This window comes from Larimichthys crocea, chromosome XI (genome assembly GCF_000972845.2).
Source record: "Larimichthys crocea isolate SSNF chromosome XI, L_crocea_2.0, whole genome shotgun sequence".
In the NCBI taxonomy this organism is placed as follows: domain Eukaryota; kingdom Metazoa; phylum Chordata; class Actinopteri; family Sciaenidae; genus Larimichthys; species Larimichthys crocea.
Window position 1 is genome coordinate 19,700,703 of NC_040021.1, and position 12,901 is coordinate 19,713,603.

A 12,901-nucleotide genomic window follows, 5' to 3' on the forward strand; every position below is an offset into this window, starting at 1 on the left:
CCCCGAGGCGAACATTTCCTCGTGCGCCCTCACGGCCGCCAGTGCGCCCCTGGGTGCGCCGTGCGCCTCCATCAGTCTGTCCGCCGCCCCCCTCTGCCTTGTCAACACCCCGCTCCCGGGGCGCCCGCTCCGCTCATTAAGAGCGGTATCGAAAATTCGCGAGGTTTTTTTCTTTTTCAGGCGCTCGTGCGCCCCCCACGGAGAATGCGCCCTGGGCGGCCGCCCACATTGCCCATAGCTAGGACCGGCCCTGCTGTGACGTCATCATCAGGTCAGAGTGTCAGTAATAATGAATATTGTCCAGCTGTCACAGAAGCAGATGAAGTGTTTGTTAGCTGCTATGCTCGCTCACCCTCCTGTCTTGATCAATGATCAGAGTGTGACATCACGTCAACACGTATGTTCATGTCCACACGCTCTCTCTGCAGCTGGCTCCTCCTTTCCTTTCCTAAAGGATGCTCCCTGTATCCTCTGCTGAAGGAGATAATAAAGGAAGCATTGAAGCTCCTTTCTTTAACAGTTAGAGGATTCAAACAAACTTATCATGACGGACATGTTAATACTTCCGGGTCATTTCACTCAGTGAGGAAGCTTCCTGAGCAAATTCAACCAATCGACCGCGCCCATAGTCTGGTCTCTAGGTGTGACCTCTGACCTCGTCCACAGATGCACGTGGCCCATAAGGCGGGGATGGGCGTTGGCGTGGTGCTGCTGATCGTAGTGGTGGTGGGAGCCATCTTTGTTGGATATCACTTCTACTCCCACAAGACCAAACCCTTCCAGTTCCACTACTTCAAGGTAAATATCAGAACAACCAACGATTATCACAATAAAACGTCTCTGTGATGACATCATCACTGATGTCACCCTCGTCACTTTGACAGGAAGACGAACTGGAAGAAGAAGAAAGTCCACCTGCAGACTGCACTCGCAGCATCTGTAACCCGGTTTATGAAGCGGCACCAGAACCAGCTGAGCTCGACCCATGTGATGTCACGGTGAGTCATAGTTTGATTTCAACAGTTAATCAGTTCATTCAGATCAAACTGCCTCCAGCTCATTCAAGTTTACATCAGACTAAAGATAAAGGATCGCAGTGGTGTTAACTTACTGTGTGTTTGCAGACAGACGACAAACATGAGGTCGTGAACGGAGGCTTGTACGACTTGCTGCAGGACAGCTGAGACACAAACTGCTCACTGTTGGACTGGAACTTACAACTTTTTTTATACCTCTGTGGATTCAAAGTCCTCTGATCAGCTTCAAACTGTGTTACATCACAGACTCTGAGTCTTTGTCTTCCTCGCTGTGAAAGAGAACATCTGTGTCGTGTTTCAGGTTTGTGTGTCTGAGAACTGAACCAGCCAGATGATGGAGGATTCACTGAAGCATCTTCAGTTATCAGCCTACAGAAAACACTAATGATGTGTTCAGGTGCTCAGGCTTCAGTCCGACATCTCCAGAAGTTAATGAGAAGATCCATTCGGTTTGATACGTCCAACTTTCAGTTCCATCAGCTGGAAATTTAAAAAAGTTAAACTTTGAATCATGTAATTGTGAAGTTAAATGTCGATTAAAAGAATATTAAAACTCTAACGAACAAGTTTCAGATTTTTCAGAGACTCAAAGAACTTTTAATAACGTTGGTCAGTGGCAGATGTTGGTCCACCATGGTCCTCATGTTCAGTCTGTAAATAACATTATCAACGAGTCGATCTGACCTGAGTCAGCAGAGAACCTGTTAGGATTTGATGCCATATAAATGAGACTGAACTGAATCAACGGCTTCCTGTGTACCTCGGACTGTCACTGATGGACCTAATCGTTTCTGCTGGTTTAAAAGACTATCCTTCATCTGACTTTGGAAACAAACCCACAGCTTACCCTAAAACAAAGTGTCTTAACTCAAAGTTTAACTCAAGCTTTTCTGGAGCTTCATTCAATACAAACATCATCAGACGGTCAAACCAACAGGTTCACACTCTGAAGTTTTTGAGTTGGAATGTTCAGAAAGTTTTAAAGAGCTCAGAGGACAAACAGCTCAGATCACTGAGTTTATTTCAGACGTCTTCAGTCACCTCACTGATCCATGAATGATAATCTGAGATTCTGGTGAAGATGGCCGGTTTGTCCACGTCACACCGCCTGCTGCCCCATGTGAGCACGCCAAACAGGAAGTAGGCACCACCCTTCCGACACAACAGCGGAGCTCCTGAGTCACCCTGCAGAGAAAGATTCATTACTCTTAGTGATGTCACAGATCACACTATGATGTCACAAACAGGTTACCATGCAGGAGGCGGAGCCTGCAGGATGTGAACAGATGTGGGTGTCACTGATGAGTCCTCCTCCCCACTTCTCCATGCAGGTGGTCTGATTAAGCAGAGTCAGTCCAGCGTGGTGGAGCCGGTCCGGATCGATGTCTGCTACACAAAACCAGTCAGACAACCACAGCTCAGTCTGGGTTTGTTACAGGAAACCTTCAGGTGTTTCTGAACACTGAGAAGCCGTCATGACGGCTCAGAAGGTTCAGATGTTTCACCTCACCTGTGTTAGTTACAGGAAACCAGAACTACACAAGTCTACCAGAGACTACCTGTTGCTTTTGTGGCTCCCCAGCCAGTTGTGACACAAGACCAGCTGTCATCGAGGTCGTGATCCTCATCGGGGACACAAACTGGAGACACATTAGAGCCTGGAGAGACGACCAGAGGACAACTCAATAAAAACCTAGAACAGGTAGAGACTAAAGACTACAGGTAAAATGTTTAGGGTGTCCTACTGAATCTGGTGGGCACGCTGAGGCGGAGCAGCGAAAGGTCAGATTTTGGAGGGAAGCTGCCATCATGAGGCGGGTTAAAGACCTTGTCCACTGGGACAGTTTGAGATGATGTGAAGCGGAGGTCATGAACTCCCAGAACCACCACGTCCTCTTTAGGTCTGCAGGGACAAAAGACAGAAGGAAGAGTCATGACTCAAAGCAAAGATGACGCAGCACAGTAAGAGGACTGTAAATATAGTAGTAGTAGTAATGCCTTTAGTAATACCTTCAGTATTAGTAGTATTATTTGTAGTAGTGGTAGTAGTACCTGACGTTGCAGTGTTTAGCAGTGAGGACCCAGCGGTGGTGGATCAGTGCTCCGCTGCAGTAGTGGCGTCTACCGGACTGCAGGCTGACCTGCCAGGGCCAGAAGAAGGGGCAGGACTCCGTCACATTCCTCACAGATGCCTCACCGTCCTGGGACACTGAGAGGGCAGCGAGGCCTGGAGATGTCCTACAGCTGGAGCTCTGGTGCTTACCACACCTGTCCTCTGTGGACCAGGTGTACGATCAAACAGGGTGTACAGAATAATACGAACACGTGTACGGTGTCTTTCAGGCATTTTGTCTGCAGATCAGGATAAAGAGAAATTTAAAGAAAAACTTACCTTCAGGAGTGACGTCATCTGCAGACATGATACTCTGATCACCTGTGAATGAAACACAAGAAGAAGATGTCTTCTACAGGTGAACAGCACCATCTACAGGTGAACGACAGACGTACTTATGACGGTGGACATCCACTCGGTGTGTTGTTGGACTTTGGTATAGACTCCTGGTTTTCTGGCTCGTCCACAGCCAATTCCCCAACTCACCACACCAGCGAGCTCATACCTGCTGCCCGTGAAGCAGGACAGAGGACCTCCAGAGTCCCCCTGAGACACAGAAGACCATGTGACAAAGACTCGGACAGGATGAGAGGTGAGGACCACGAGATAAGACGAGACAAAGACAAAGTGATGAAGTTCTCCTGGATTCTGTCAGGTTGACTCTAAAGTCTCAGGTTCTGGACTCTGATGGTCCCTGTTCATTTCAAAGAGGTGTTCAGGACTTACCTGGCAGGCGTCAGCTCCGCCTCCATCCTTGCCGGCACAGAACATGGACGGTCGTATCCTCCCGAGGTAGTACTGGTTACAGACATCGAAGGGCAGGATGGTGACGTTCACCTCCTGGAGCCTGTGAATCCGAGGACCATCTGATGAACCAGAGAACAGAATCAGATTCAGCCTCAACATGCTCTTTGTATTCTACACTGGGTCAGAACCTGCCCTCACTCTCTCGGGTGGAGCCCCAGCCAGTGATGGTGCACCTCCTGAAGGGAGGCAGTGGGGTCATCCAGATATTAATGGGTCTGATGAACTGATTGAAGATGAGTGGGTGCTGCAGCTTCAGCAGAGCCACGTCATTGTCTTTGGTCCGAGTGTTGTAGCCATGATGGTTGATGATCACCAAGACTCCGACCACCTGGACAAGAACTGGTCCAGTTACTTTTTAAACTTTTAGACTTTTTTTATGATCAAATATTTTTGTATCAAGTCTTCCGTCTCTGTTTGAAGTGAAGTTTGTGTTTCTGACTTGTTGTGTGGGTTCTTCAGGATTATCCAGGTCATGTTTTCCAGCCAGAACCGTCCAGAACGAAGCCTTGTTGTACCTGCAGACAGGAAACACACCTGGCCTCTGACTGCCTGAAGAAGTGAGTAGCAGACAACATCAAGTCCTGGTCAGTCAAGCCCTGGGGTGCGGTCGAATAGTCGAATTTGCTTTGGAAGCTTCCTGAAATGACCCGGAAGTATTAACATGTTCGTCATGTGAGAGCTGTTTGAATCCTCTAACTGTTAAAGAAAGGAGCTTCAATGCTTCCTTATCTCCTTCAGCAGAGGATACACGGAGCATCCTTTAGGAAAGGAAAGGAGGTGATGCCGCCCCACAATTCCTTGCAGCAGCAACAATCGGCGCAGGGTTCAGTCATTCACAACCAGAAAACATGAATGTGTTTAAACAGTGACAGCTGCAGAGAGAGCGTGTGGACATGAACATACGTGTTGCCGTGATGTCACACTCTGATCATTGTGTGTGTTGTGTTGTTGCCTGTGTTCTCTGCGTTCACACACAGAGTCCAAACTGTTTGGAACTGTGCCATCCAGCGTCCTGCAGATCCTCATGAAGTTCCCGTTGCTGATTCCTCAGAGATCTTTGCCATAACTTGCTAATATGTTTGTGTGTGAGTGGACAGGAGGGTGAGCGAGCATAGCAGCTAACAAACACTTCATCTGCTTCTGTGACAGCTGGACAATATTCATTATTACTGACACTCTGACTGATGATGACGTCACAGTTTGACATTTCCTGCAGCAAACAACACGGTCAGAGCGCGGGGAGGATCCAGGAAGGATCTCAGAGGAGCGTTTTGTAGTCCATCTTCTGGACTTTGTAGTTTTACCACAGATCACGTCAACAACATTCACCGTCGCTTCATGACGTAGAGTGAGAGCAGTCGACTCCTAACTCCTCATCTCCTCTCCTTCACATCTGTCCTCATCTCCTCTCCTTCACATCTGTCCTCATCACCTCTCCTTCACATCTGTCCTTGACCTTGTGACATTTTCTATCGAGGTCAAGGGAAAGTAGTTAGGAAAGGACTTAGGAGAATTTTTTTTTTGACTATTCGATCGCACCCCTGGTCAGACTAGTCCTCATAAGTCAAGTCCTCGTCAGTGACCTCTGACCTCTTGAAACAGTGGGCAGCAGAGATGACCCACAGCGGCCCGATGATGGCTCCTCCACAGGCCGGCATCGAGGCGAATCTCAGTGAGACCTGCCAGGGCCACGAGTGCGCCCAGGCCTCCTGACCCCCGATGATCCTGGACTCCATCTCCTGTTCCGGGACAAAGGACCTGACCCCCGAAAGGTCTACGGATTGGATTTTACAAAGTTTGATTAAAGTGTATATATATTTAAAAAAAAAAACATTTTAATATAACATTTAAATAACGTTTACCACTGTATCCGAAACGTTCAGAGAACATTTCATGTTCCTGCAGAGTTTCATTTAAAGTCACATTCAGCTGATTCAACTTTAAATCTGAAGAGACAACACAAAGAAACGTTAAAACAACGATTCTAGAACGTTTCATTTGTCTAAAATCTGTTTCACCTAAAATCAGAATGTTTAGAAACATGAGACAAACGTTAAAAGAACGTGATAAGAACGTGTTGTACCATCAGCTCTGTCCTTGTCATGCAGTGACGTGTTCAGTGATTTCAGACTGAATTCACCTGAAACACAAAAACAGACAAAAACCCTGAATCTGGTCTCAGACTGGATCTGCTCTCAGACCAGTTCTGGTTCCTCACCTGTGTGAACGGGAAACAGACTCACTGACAGAAGACAGACCACAGACAGCATCCTGTCTCTCTGACCATCGACACTCTCTGATCCACAGATACTGAACTCCTGATGAGTCTCACCTGTGTCAGTCTCACCTGTGTCATCTCACCTGTGTCGTTAGAAACTGAACTCAGGTCAGGTGACATTAGCTCCACACAATGAGAATCAGAATCACGTTATTGGCCAGGTGACATGAACATAAAAACATTCAGTCAGTCTGAGTCTAACAAAATAAATCAGGACTTCTGTTTGCTGGGTTGTGATTGGCCGTGCTTTTATTGTGACAGTGTGTGTGCGGAAGTGACGCTATGGTGTACTGTGGGCTCGCGCTCGGCAGGCAGCAGTAGACAGAGACAGTCCCGCACGTCCCGCATCATGTCCGGATATAGCAGAGAGGTTCTGCTGGCCACCAGCGTGTTGTGCGGGGCCGGCGGGGCCGTGCAGGCGCGGGAGCTGCACCGGAAGCTGCTGCAGCACTGCGACGTCAGCAAAGAAGAGTTTGACTTCATCATGCAGCGGTGCCCGCGCTTCCTGCTCGTCCCCGACCCGGCGGGGGGCGGCGGGGTCCGGCTGGAGGACTGCACGGTGATCGCCAGAACCTCCCTGCGGCTGTGCGGCAGGTACGGCCGGGAGAAGGGCGCCGGGGCCGGCCGGGAGGAGTGCACCGGGGCCGGGGCCGGGGCCGGGGACTGTCAGGACCTCCACCTCTGCAAGTTCTTCATCTACGGAAACTGCAGGTTCGGGAAGGGCAGGTGAGCCACGCGCACGCGCCTATCTGTGTCAAACCGAACCGAACCTGTTGGTTTCCGGTTGAATGTGGACTATTTCCTGCCGCGGACTGATCGTGAAGACACGAAACGAAACTTACAGAAACAGGAAGCGAATCATCTGTAATTAAACCAGATGTTTCTGGATCAGCTGATCGATAATTAAAAACTGATTGATCATCCAGCTTGATGACGTCACGCCACTCAGCTGTGTGTGTGTGTGTGTGAGAGAGGTTGATCTTTGAGTGACAGCTGAGTTCAGTCTGTTACTGTCAGCTCTATTAACATTAACCTGTTCATGACGGCATCAGTGACGTCATCAGTCTGTTTAAGTCTCATTAATTAGTTAATTAATTAGTCGATCAATCATCTGATTGATCTCTGATCAGTCGAACTGTATTGATTGATTAACGAAGAGCACGTTATGACCTCGTTAATGTTGTCTTCTGTCACAGGAAGTCGTGTAAATTCTCCCACGACATTCGTTCAGATCACAACTATCGACTGCTGAGAGAGTTTACGCTGCACGAGCTCAACGAGGACGACCTGTTTGTGCTGCTGCTGCAGAACGACCCCGCCCTGCTGCCAGAGGTAACACACCTGAGGCACACCTGAGGCACACCTGACATACACCTGTGACACACCTGAGACACCTGACATACGCCTGTGACACACCTGACATACAATGAGACAACTGACATACACCTGTGACACACCTGACATACATCTGTGACACACCTGACATACACCTGTGACACACCTGACATACACCTGTGACACACTTGCGACACACCTGACATACGCCTGTGACACACTTGCGACACACCTAACACACAATGAGACACCTGACATACACCTGAGACACACCTGACATACGCCTGTGACACACCTGACATACGCCTGAGACACACTTGAGACACACCTGACATACGCCTGTGACACACCTGACACACAATGAGACACCTGACATACACCTGAGACACACCTGACATACACCTGAGACACACCTGACATACGCCTGTGACACACCTGACATACGCCTGTGACACACCTGACATACACCTGTGACACACCTGACACACAATGAGACACCTGACATACACCTGAGACACGCCTGACATACACCTGAGACACGCCTGACATACACCTGAGACACACCTGACATACACCTGTGACACACCTGACATACACCTGAGACACACCTGACATACGCCTGTGACACATCTGTGACACACCTGACATACAATGAGACACCTGACATACACCTGACATACAATGAGACACCTGACATACACCTGACATACGCCTGTGACACACCTGACATACACCTGTGACACACCTGACATACGCCTGTGACACACCTGTGACACACCTGACATACGCCTGTGACACACCTGACATACGCCTGTGACACGCCTGTGACACACCTGACATACGCCTGTGACACACCTGACATACGCCTGTGACACACCTGTGACACACCTGACATACGCCTGTGACACACCTGACATACGCCTGTGACACGCCTGTGACACACCTGACATACGCCTGTGACACACCTGACATACGCCTGTGACACACCTGACATACGCCTGTGACACACCTGACATACGCCTGTGACACGCCTGTGACACACCTGACATACGCCTGTGACACACCTGACATACGCCTGTGACACACCTGACATACGCCTGTGACACGCCTGTGACACACCTGACATACGCCTGTGACACACCTGACATACGCCTGTGACACACCTGACATACGCCTGTGACACGCCTGTGACACACCTGACATACGCCTGTGACACACCTGACATACGCCTGAGACACACCTGACATACGCCTGTGACACACCTGACATACGCCTGTGACACACCTGACATACGCCTGTGACACACCTGACATACGCCTGTGACACACCTGACATACGCCTGTGACACACCTGACATACGCCTGTGACACACCTGACATACGCCTGAGACACACCTGACATACGCCTGTGACACACCTGACATACGCCTGTGACACACCTGTGACACACCTGACATACGCCTGTGACACACCTGACATACGCCTGTAACACACTGTTATTCTACATGTTTGTTGTTCTGTTCTGAGTCGGTTCTGTCCTGGTTTCAGTGGATGGACAGAGATGAGGATCGTGCAGTCTGATTGGATGAAACATTGTGACTCAGGCGTTAACGCTGAGAAGAAACGAAGGCTGAAGAACCTCGAGCAGAACCCGACCCACCGAAACCAGAAAAACAAAAGAAACAAAAATAAAGAAATAAATAAAAACGTAAAAAAAACAAAAAATAAAAAGAACAGATCAGTCGTCGGGTTCCTTGGAGGTGAAACTTCGGCAGGTTCGTCTTCGTCTCGTTCGTTTCCTCGTCATGACTCGGCGTCTCCTCGTTAGAAAAGAATCTTCATGCTGAGCTGTGACATCATAACGCCTGTCCCTCATTGGTCCGTCAGTCCGTCAGGTGTCTTGTCTGTTCTGGTCTCAGGTGTGTCTGCACTACAACAAAGGTTCTGGTCCTCACGGAGGCTGCACCTTCCAGGAGAACTGTACCAAGGTGCACCTGTGTCAGCACTTCATTCAGGGCGACTGCATGTTCGGACTCAAGTGTAAACGCCGCCATGCCGTTGACCAGCGAGGCCGCCGCAGGTTGGAGGAGAGAGGACTGAGCGGAGACATCATCGAGGAGCTGCCCTTCATCTACAGGAACATCCACCACCTCGCAGTCGCCACCGCCTCCACAGGTGACAGGAACACACCTGTACAGGTTATCGTTAAAGCTTCACACGGCTCGATCCAATGACTCTCTGTGTTTCAGATCGTCGAGACTCTTTGATCGAACCTGCGACAGATGACAGGAAGTACATTTGTCTGCACTTCCTGAGGAACAGTTGCAGGTTCAACTGTGAGTTCTTCTTTTTTTAATTAATTAAAATAATTCATGAGTATCAGGCTGATGTAAACAGCAGTTTTTTTTAATGGGAGTCTGGTGTATTCTTTCGTCTCTCGGCGTAGACGAGTGCCGCCGTGTTCACTTCCACCTGCCGTATAAGTGGGAGGTGTGTGATGGCAGCACCTGGACAGACCTGCCGCACATGGAGGACATCGAGCGAGACTTCTGCGACCCGTCGAAGACGCAGAGGTCAGAGGTCACTTCTCACAGTTCTCACGGCAGGTTTGAAGATCGTCCATCGACTGACACCTTTATTTTTTCAGCTGCAGCAGTCGGCCCGTCGACTTCCTGACGATGACTCTGGACTTTCAGCATGTCCGCCGCCTCTCCACGGTTTCCTCAGTCACAAAGCCGCCTCACTACATTCTGACGACTCAGTGGTTGTGGTACTACAAGGGTGATCAGGGGAACTGGGTGGAGTACGGACAGCCGGTGAGTCGGTTCAGTTCTGACCTCAAAGATTAGACTTACCTTTATATAAGCATGTTAGCATGCTAACCCTCTGTGATGACCTCAGGATGAAAAGCAGCGCATCACGTCTGTGACATCACGGATGCTGGAGGAGGCGTTCCTGTCCGACAGGATGGCTGAGGTCAAAGTGGTCAAAGGACAAAGAACCTACATCGTAAGCTTTAACGGTAAGGCTTCCTGTCACCTCCATCAGAGTCACCTGTTAGCCCAGAACTAGAGATCTTCTGATTTTCCCTCCCGATACCGATTCCTGCTGCTGTGGGTCCAGAGTACCGATCTGATACCAGTATGTTGGCTGCAGGTTGCAGCACAGCACCACTGTTTTAAGAGCGGTGAAGAAGAACTGTGCCAGAGCTTAACGGAGCTAACCAGTAAATAGATTATTTACTAATAATTTAATAAATGATGTGGTATCGGATCAGTCCCTGGACTCCAGTAGTCACCGATACCGATGCCAGCGTTGTCGGCAGTATCAGACCAATTTCCGATACTGTTATCGGAACAACTCAGAACCAAGACTCAGATGCTAAGACAAGTCCAAAAACCAGTCACAAGACTCGAGAGAGCAGGTAAGCCCCGAATCCAGTCACAGGACAAGGAAGTCACAAAGTCAGGTACAGAGTCTAGATAAGTCCAGGACAGGTATCACATCCAGTTCCAGAGACAGTCGCCTGGGTTTCACCTGTAAAGACAAGTCCTCAATCAAAACCTCCAAGGTAAAACAGGTCAGGTACAGGTCACTTAGAAGTGACCCAGAGTCACGTCTACAGGTTTGAGCTCTGACTCCTGAACTGGGTTCTTCACCAAAATAAATGAAACCATGAACTCATGATCAGGTTTGTGTTGGGCTGTTATACAGATTATTTATTATGACGTTGTCTCTTTCTTGTCTTTGTTGCAGACATGTACCAGAGGAACCCCAAACACAACACCAAGAGACGCGTCCGCCGTCGTCCACGCTTCGTCTCGGTGGCCGAGGTAGAGCAACAGTCGGTCCAGTAGAGAAACCCGGACCTGATGAGACTGAGTGCCTTATCCTGTTTGAACACATCTGAACTATTTTTAACTGAACTGTTTCCTTCAGGTCCTGGTCCAGATCCTGGTCCAGATCTCGGTTCTGGTTTCCTCCTTTACTGTAAAATAGTTCCTGACGTGGACGTGTCTGTCTCTGTAGGTTCTAGTGGAACGTCATGGACTCGGTGGTCCAGGTGTTTGTGGTCCTCCTGGTGCCAAAAGAGACCAAATGCTCATCATGCTGATATTAGCATCATGTGTTAGCTAATTGCTGTGTAACATGCTAATGTATGCTAACATGCTAACATAATAACTGTCCTTTCAAAATGTAATCTATTACAGTTACTTTGATTTGAGAGTAATCTGTTACTTCAAAGTATTATGTTACACTTTGACTTGTCATCATAAAAATAATCGCCTCAAAAAAACATCATGAACTCGCAGATATTCGTCCAATCAGAGAACACCTTACTGACACGTTAAAGGAACGACACATAACTGTGTGTAACACTGACGTCTAGTTGTTAACTCCTCCGATTGTTTTGTTCCTCTCCGATTGTTTAGTTCCTCTGATTGTTTAATTCCTCTGATTGTTTTGTTCCTCTCTTATTGTTTTGTTCCTCTCCGATTGTCTTGTTCCCCTCCGATTGTTTTGTTCCCCTTCGATTGTCTTGTTCCTCCGATTGTTTTGTTCCTCCGATTGTTTTGTTCCCCTCCGATTGTTTTGTTTTGTTCCCCTCCGATTGTTTTGTTCCCCTCCGATTGTTTTGTTCCTCCGATTGTTTTGTTCCTCTCCGATTGTTTTGTTCCCCTCCAATTGTTTTGTTCCCCTCCGATTGTTTTGTTCCTCTCCGATTGTTTTGTTCCTCTCTTATTGTTTTGTTCCTCTCTTATTGTTTTGTTCCTCTCCGATTGTTTCACAGCATTATGTTCAGCAGAATAAACTCTGTAGATGTCAGTACAACCATCTCACAGTGACGTGCTTCAACAGACTCATTAACATTGAACTACATCTCCTATGAACATCCACCAGCGTACATTTGAAGCACTGAATAAACATGAGTAGTTAGACTTTAAAGGTCAGTGAGGTTCTAAATGAGTTTCTTCTGGAACGGAACCTGCCGGTTCTGGTTCCACTTTCTGTGTGCCATGAGACAAAACTCATGTTGAAAAGCTTAAACCTTTTACAGATGACGGTTTATAAAATATAATCATAATAATTATCCATCTGTTACATTTTAATAAAGTTTGAAAATATTTGAAAGTTTTTTTTTTTCCCCCTCATCAGCTGATCAGAAATCTGAAGCTGTAAATTAACGATGATGATTAATGATGATTGTTTGGATTGGAGTTTGAGTGACTCTAACATGACATGCTAGCTACGTTAACACTGTGAGACCTGGACCGGGTCACAATTTCTATTTAGCTCCATGGTTAGCTGTTAGCTTAGCTCTGTTAGCTCT

General features: G+C 48.1%; 2 protein-coding genes across 5 annotated transcripts; one reads left to right on the top strand and one right to left on the bottom strand.

Moving 5' to 3' along the window:
* Nucleotides 1-1,410: 1,410 nt before the first annotated feature.
* On the bottom strand, nucleotides 1,411-6,370 carry ovch1 (ovochymase 1). 3 transcript variants are annotated; one of them, XM_027284091.1, is made up of 15 exons: nucleotides 6,319-6,370; nucleotides 6,041-6,097; nucleotides 5,820-5,903; nucleotides 5,548-5,731; nucleotides 4,397-4,472; nucleotides 4,096-4,285; nucleotides 3,877-4,016; nucleotides 3,546-3,696; nucleotides 3,430-3,471; nucleotides 3,090-3,312; nucleotides 2,783-2,940; nucleotides 2,597-2,695; nucleotides 2,290-2,426; nucleotides 2,079-2,222; nucleotides 1,411-1,517 (listed from the first exon to the last, which is right to left on the bottom strand). In XM_027284091.1, exons 1-15 carry the CDS (start codon nucleotides 6,353-6,355, stop codon nucleotides 1,467-1,469), a joined length of 1,773 nt encoding a protein of 590 aa, XP_027139892.1. In that variant the 5' UTR covers nucleotides 6,356-6,370; the 3' UTR covers nucleotides 1,411-1,466. The 3 variants fall into 3 exon arrangements, with proteins under 3 accessions (XP_027139892.1, XP_027139891.1, XP_010748553.2); XM_027284090.1 differs by lacking the exon at nucleotides 6,319-6,370 and adding an exon at nucleotides 6,176-6,280 and having other exon boundaries at nucleotides 2,290-2,423; XM_010750251.3 differs by lacking the exon at nucleotides 6,319-6,370 and adding an exon at nucleotides 6,176-6,277.
* Nucleotides 6,371-6,552: 182 nt separating this feature from the next.
* Nucleotides 6,553-12,697, top strand: parp12b (poly (ADP-ribose) polymerase family, member 12b). 2 transcript variants are annotated; one of them, XM_027284093.1, is made up of 9 exons: nucleotides 6,553-6,961; nucleotides 7,432-7,567; nucleotides 9,489-9,744; nucleotides 9,819-9,905; nucleotides 10,016-10,142; nucleotides 10,217-10,385; nucleotides 10,471-10,591; nucleotides 11,326-11,402; nucleotides 11,509-12,697. In XM_027284093.1, the coding sequence occupies exons 1-9, from the start codon at nucleotides 6,585-6,587 to the stop codon at nucleotides 11,566-11,568; spliced, it is 1,410 nt and encodes a 469-aa protein (XP_027139894.1). In that variant the 5' UTR covers nucleotides 6,553-6,584; the 3' UTR covers nucleotides 11,569-12,697. The 2 variants fall into 2 exon arrangements, with proteins under 2 accessions (XP_027139894.1, XP_027139895.1); XM_027284094.1 differs by having other exon boundaries at nucleotides 11,326-12,697.
* Nucleotides 12,698-12,901: the final 204 nt, after the last annotated feature.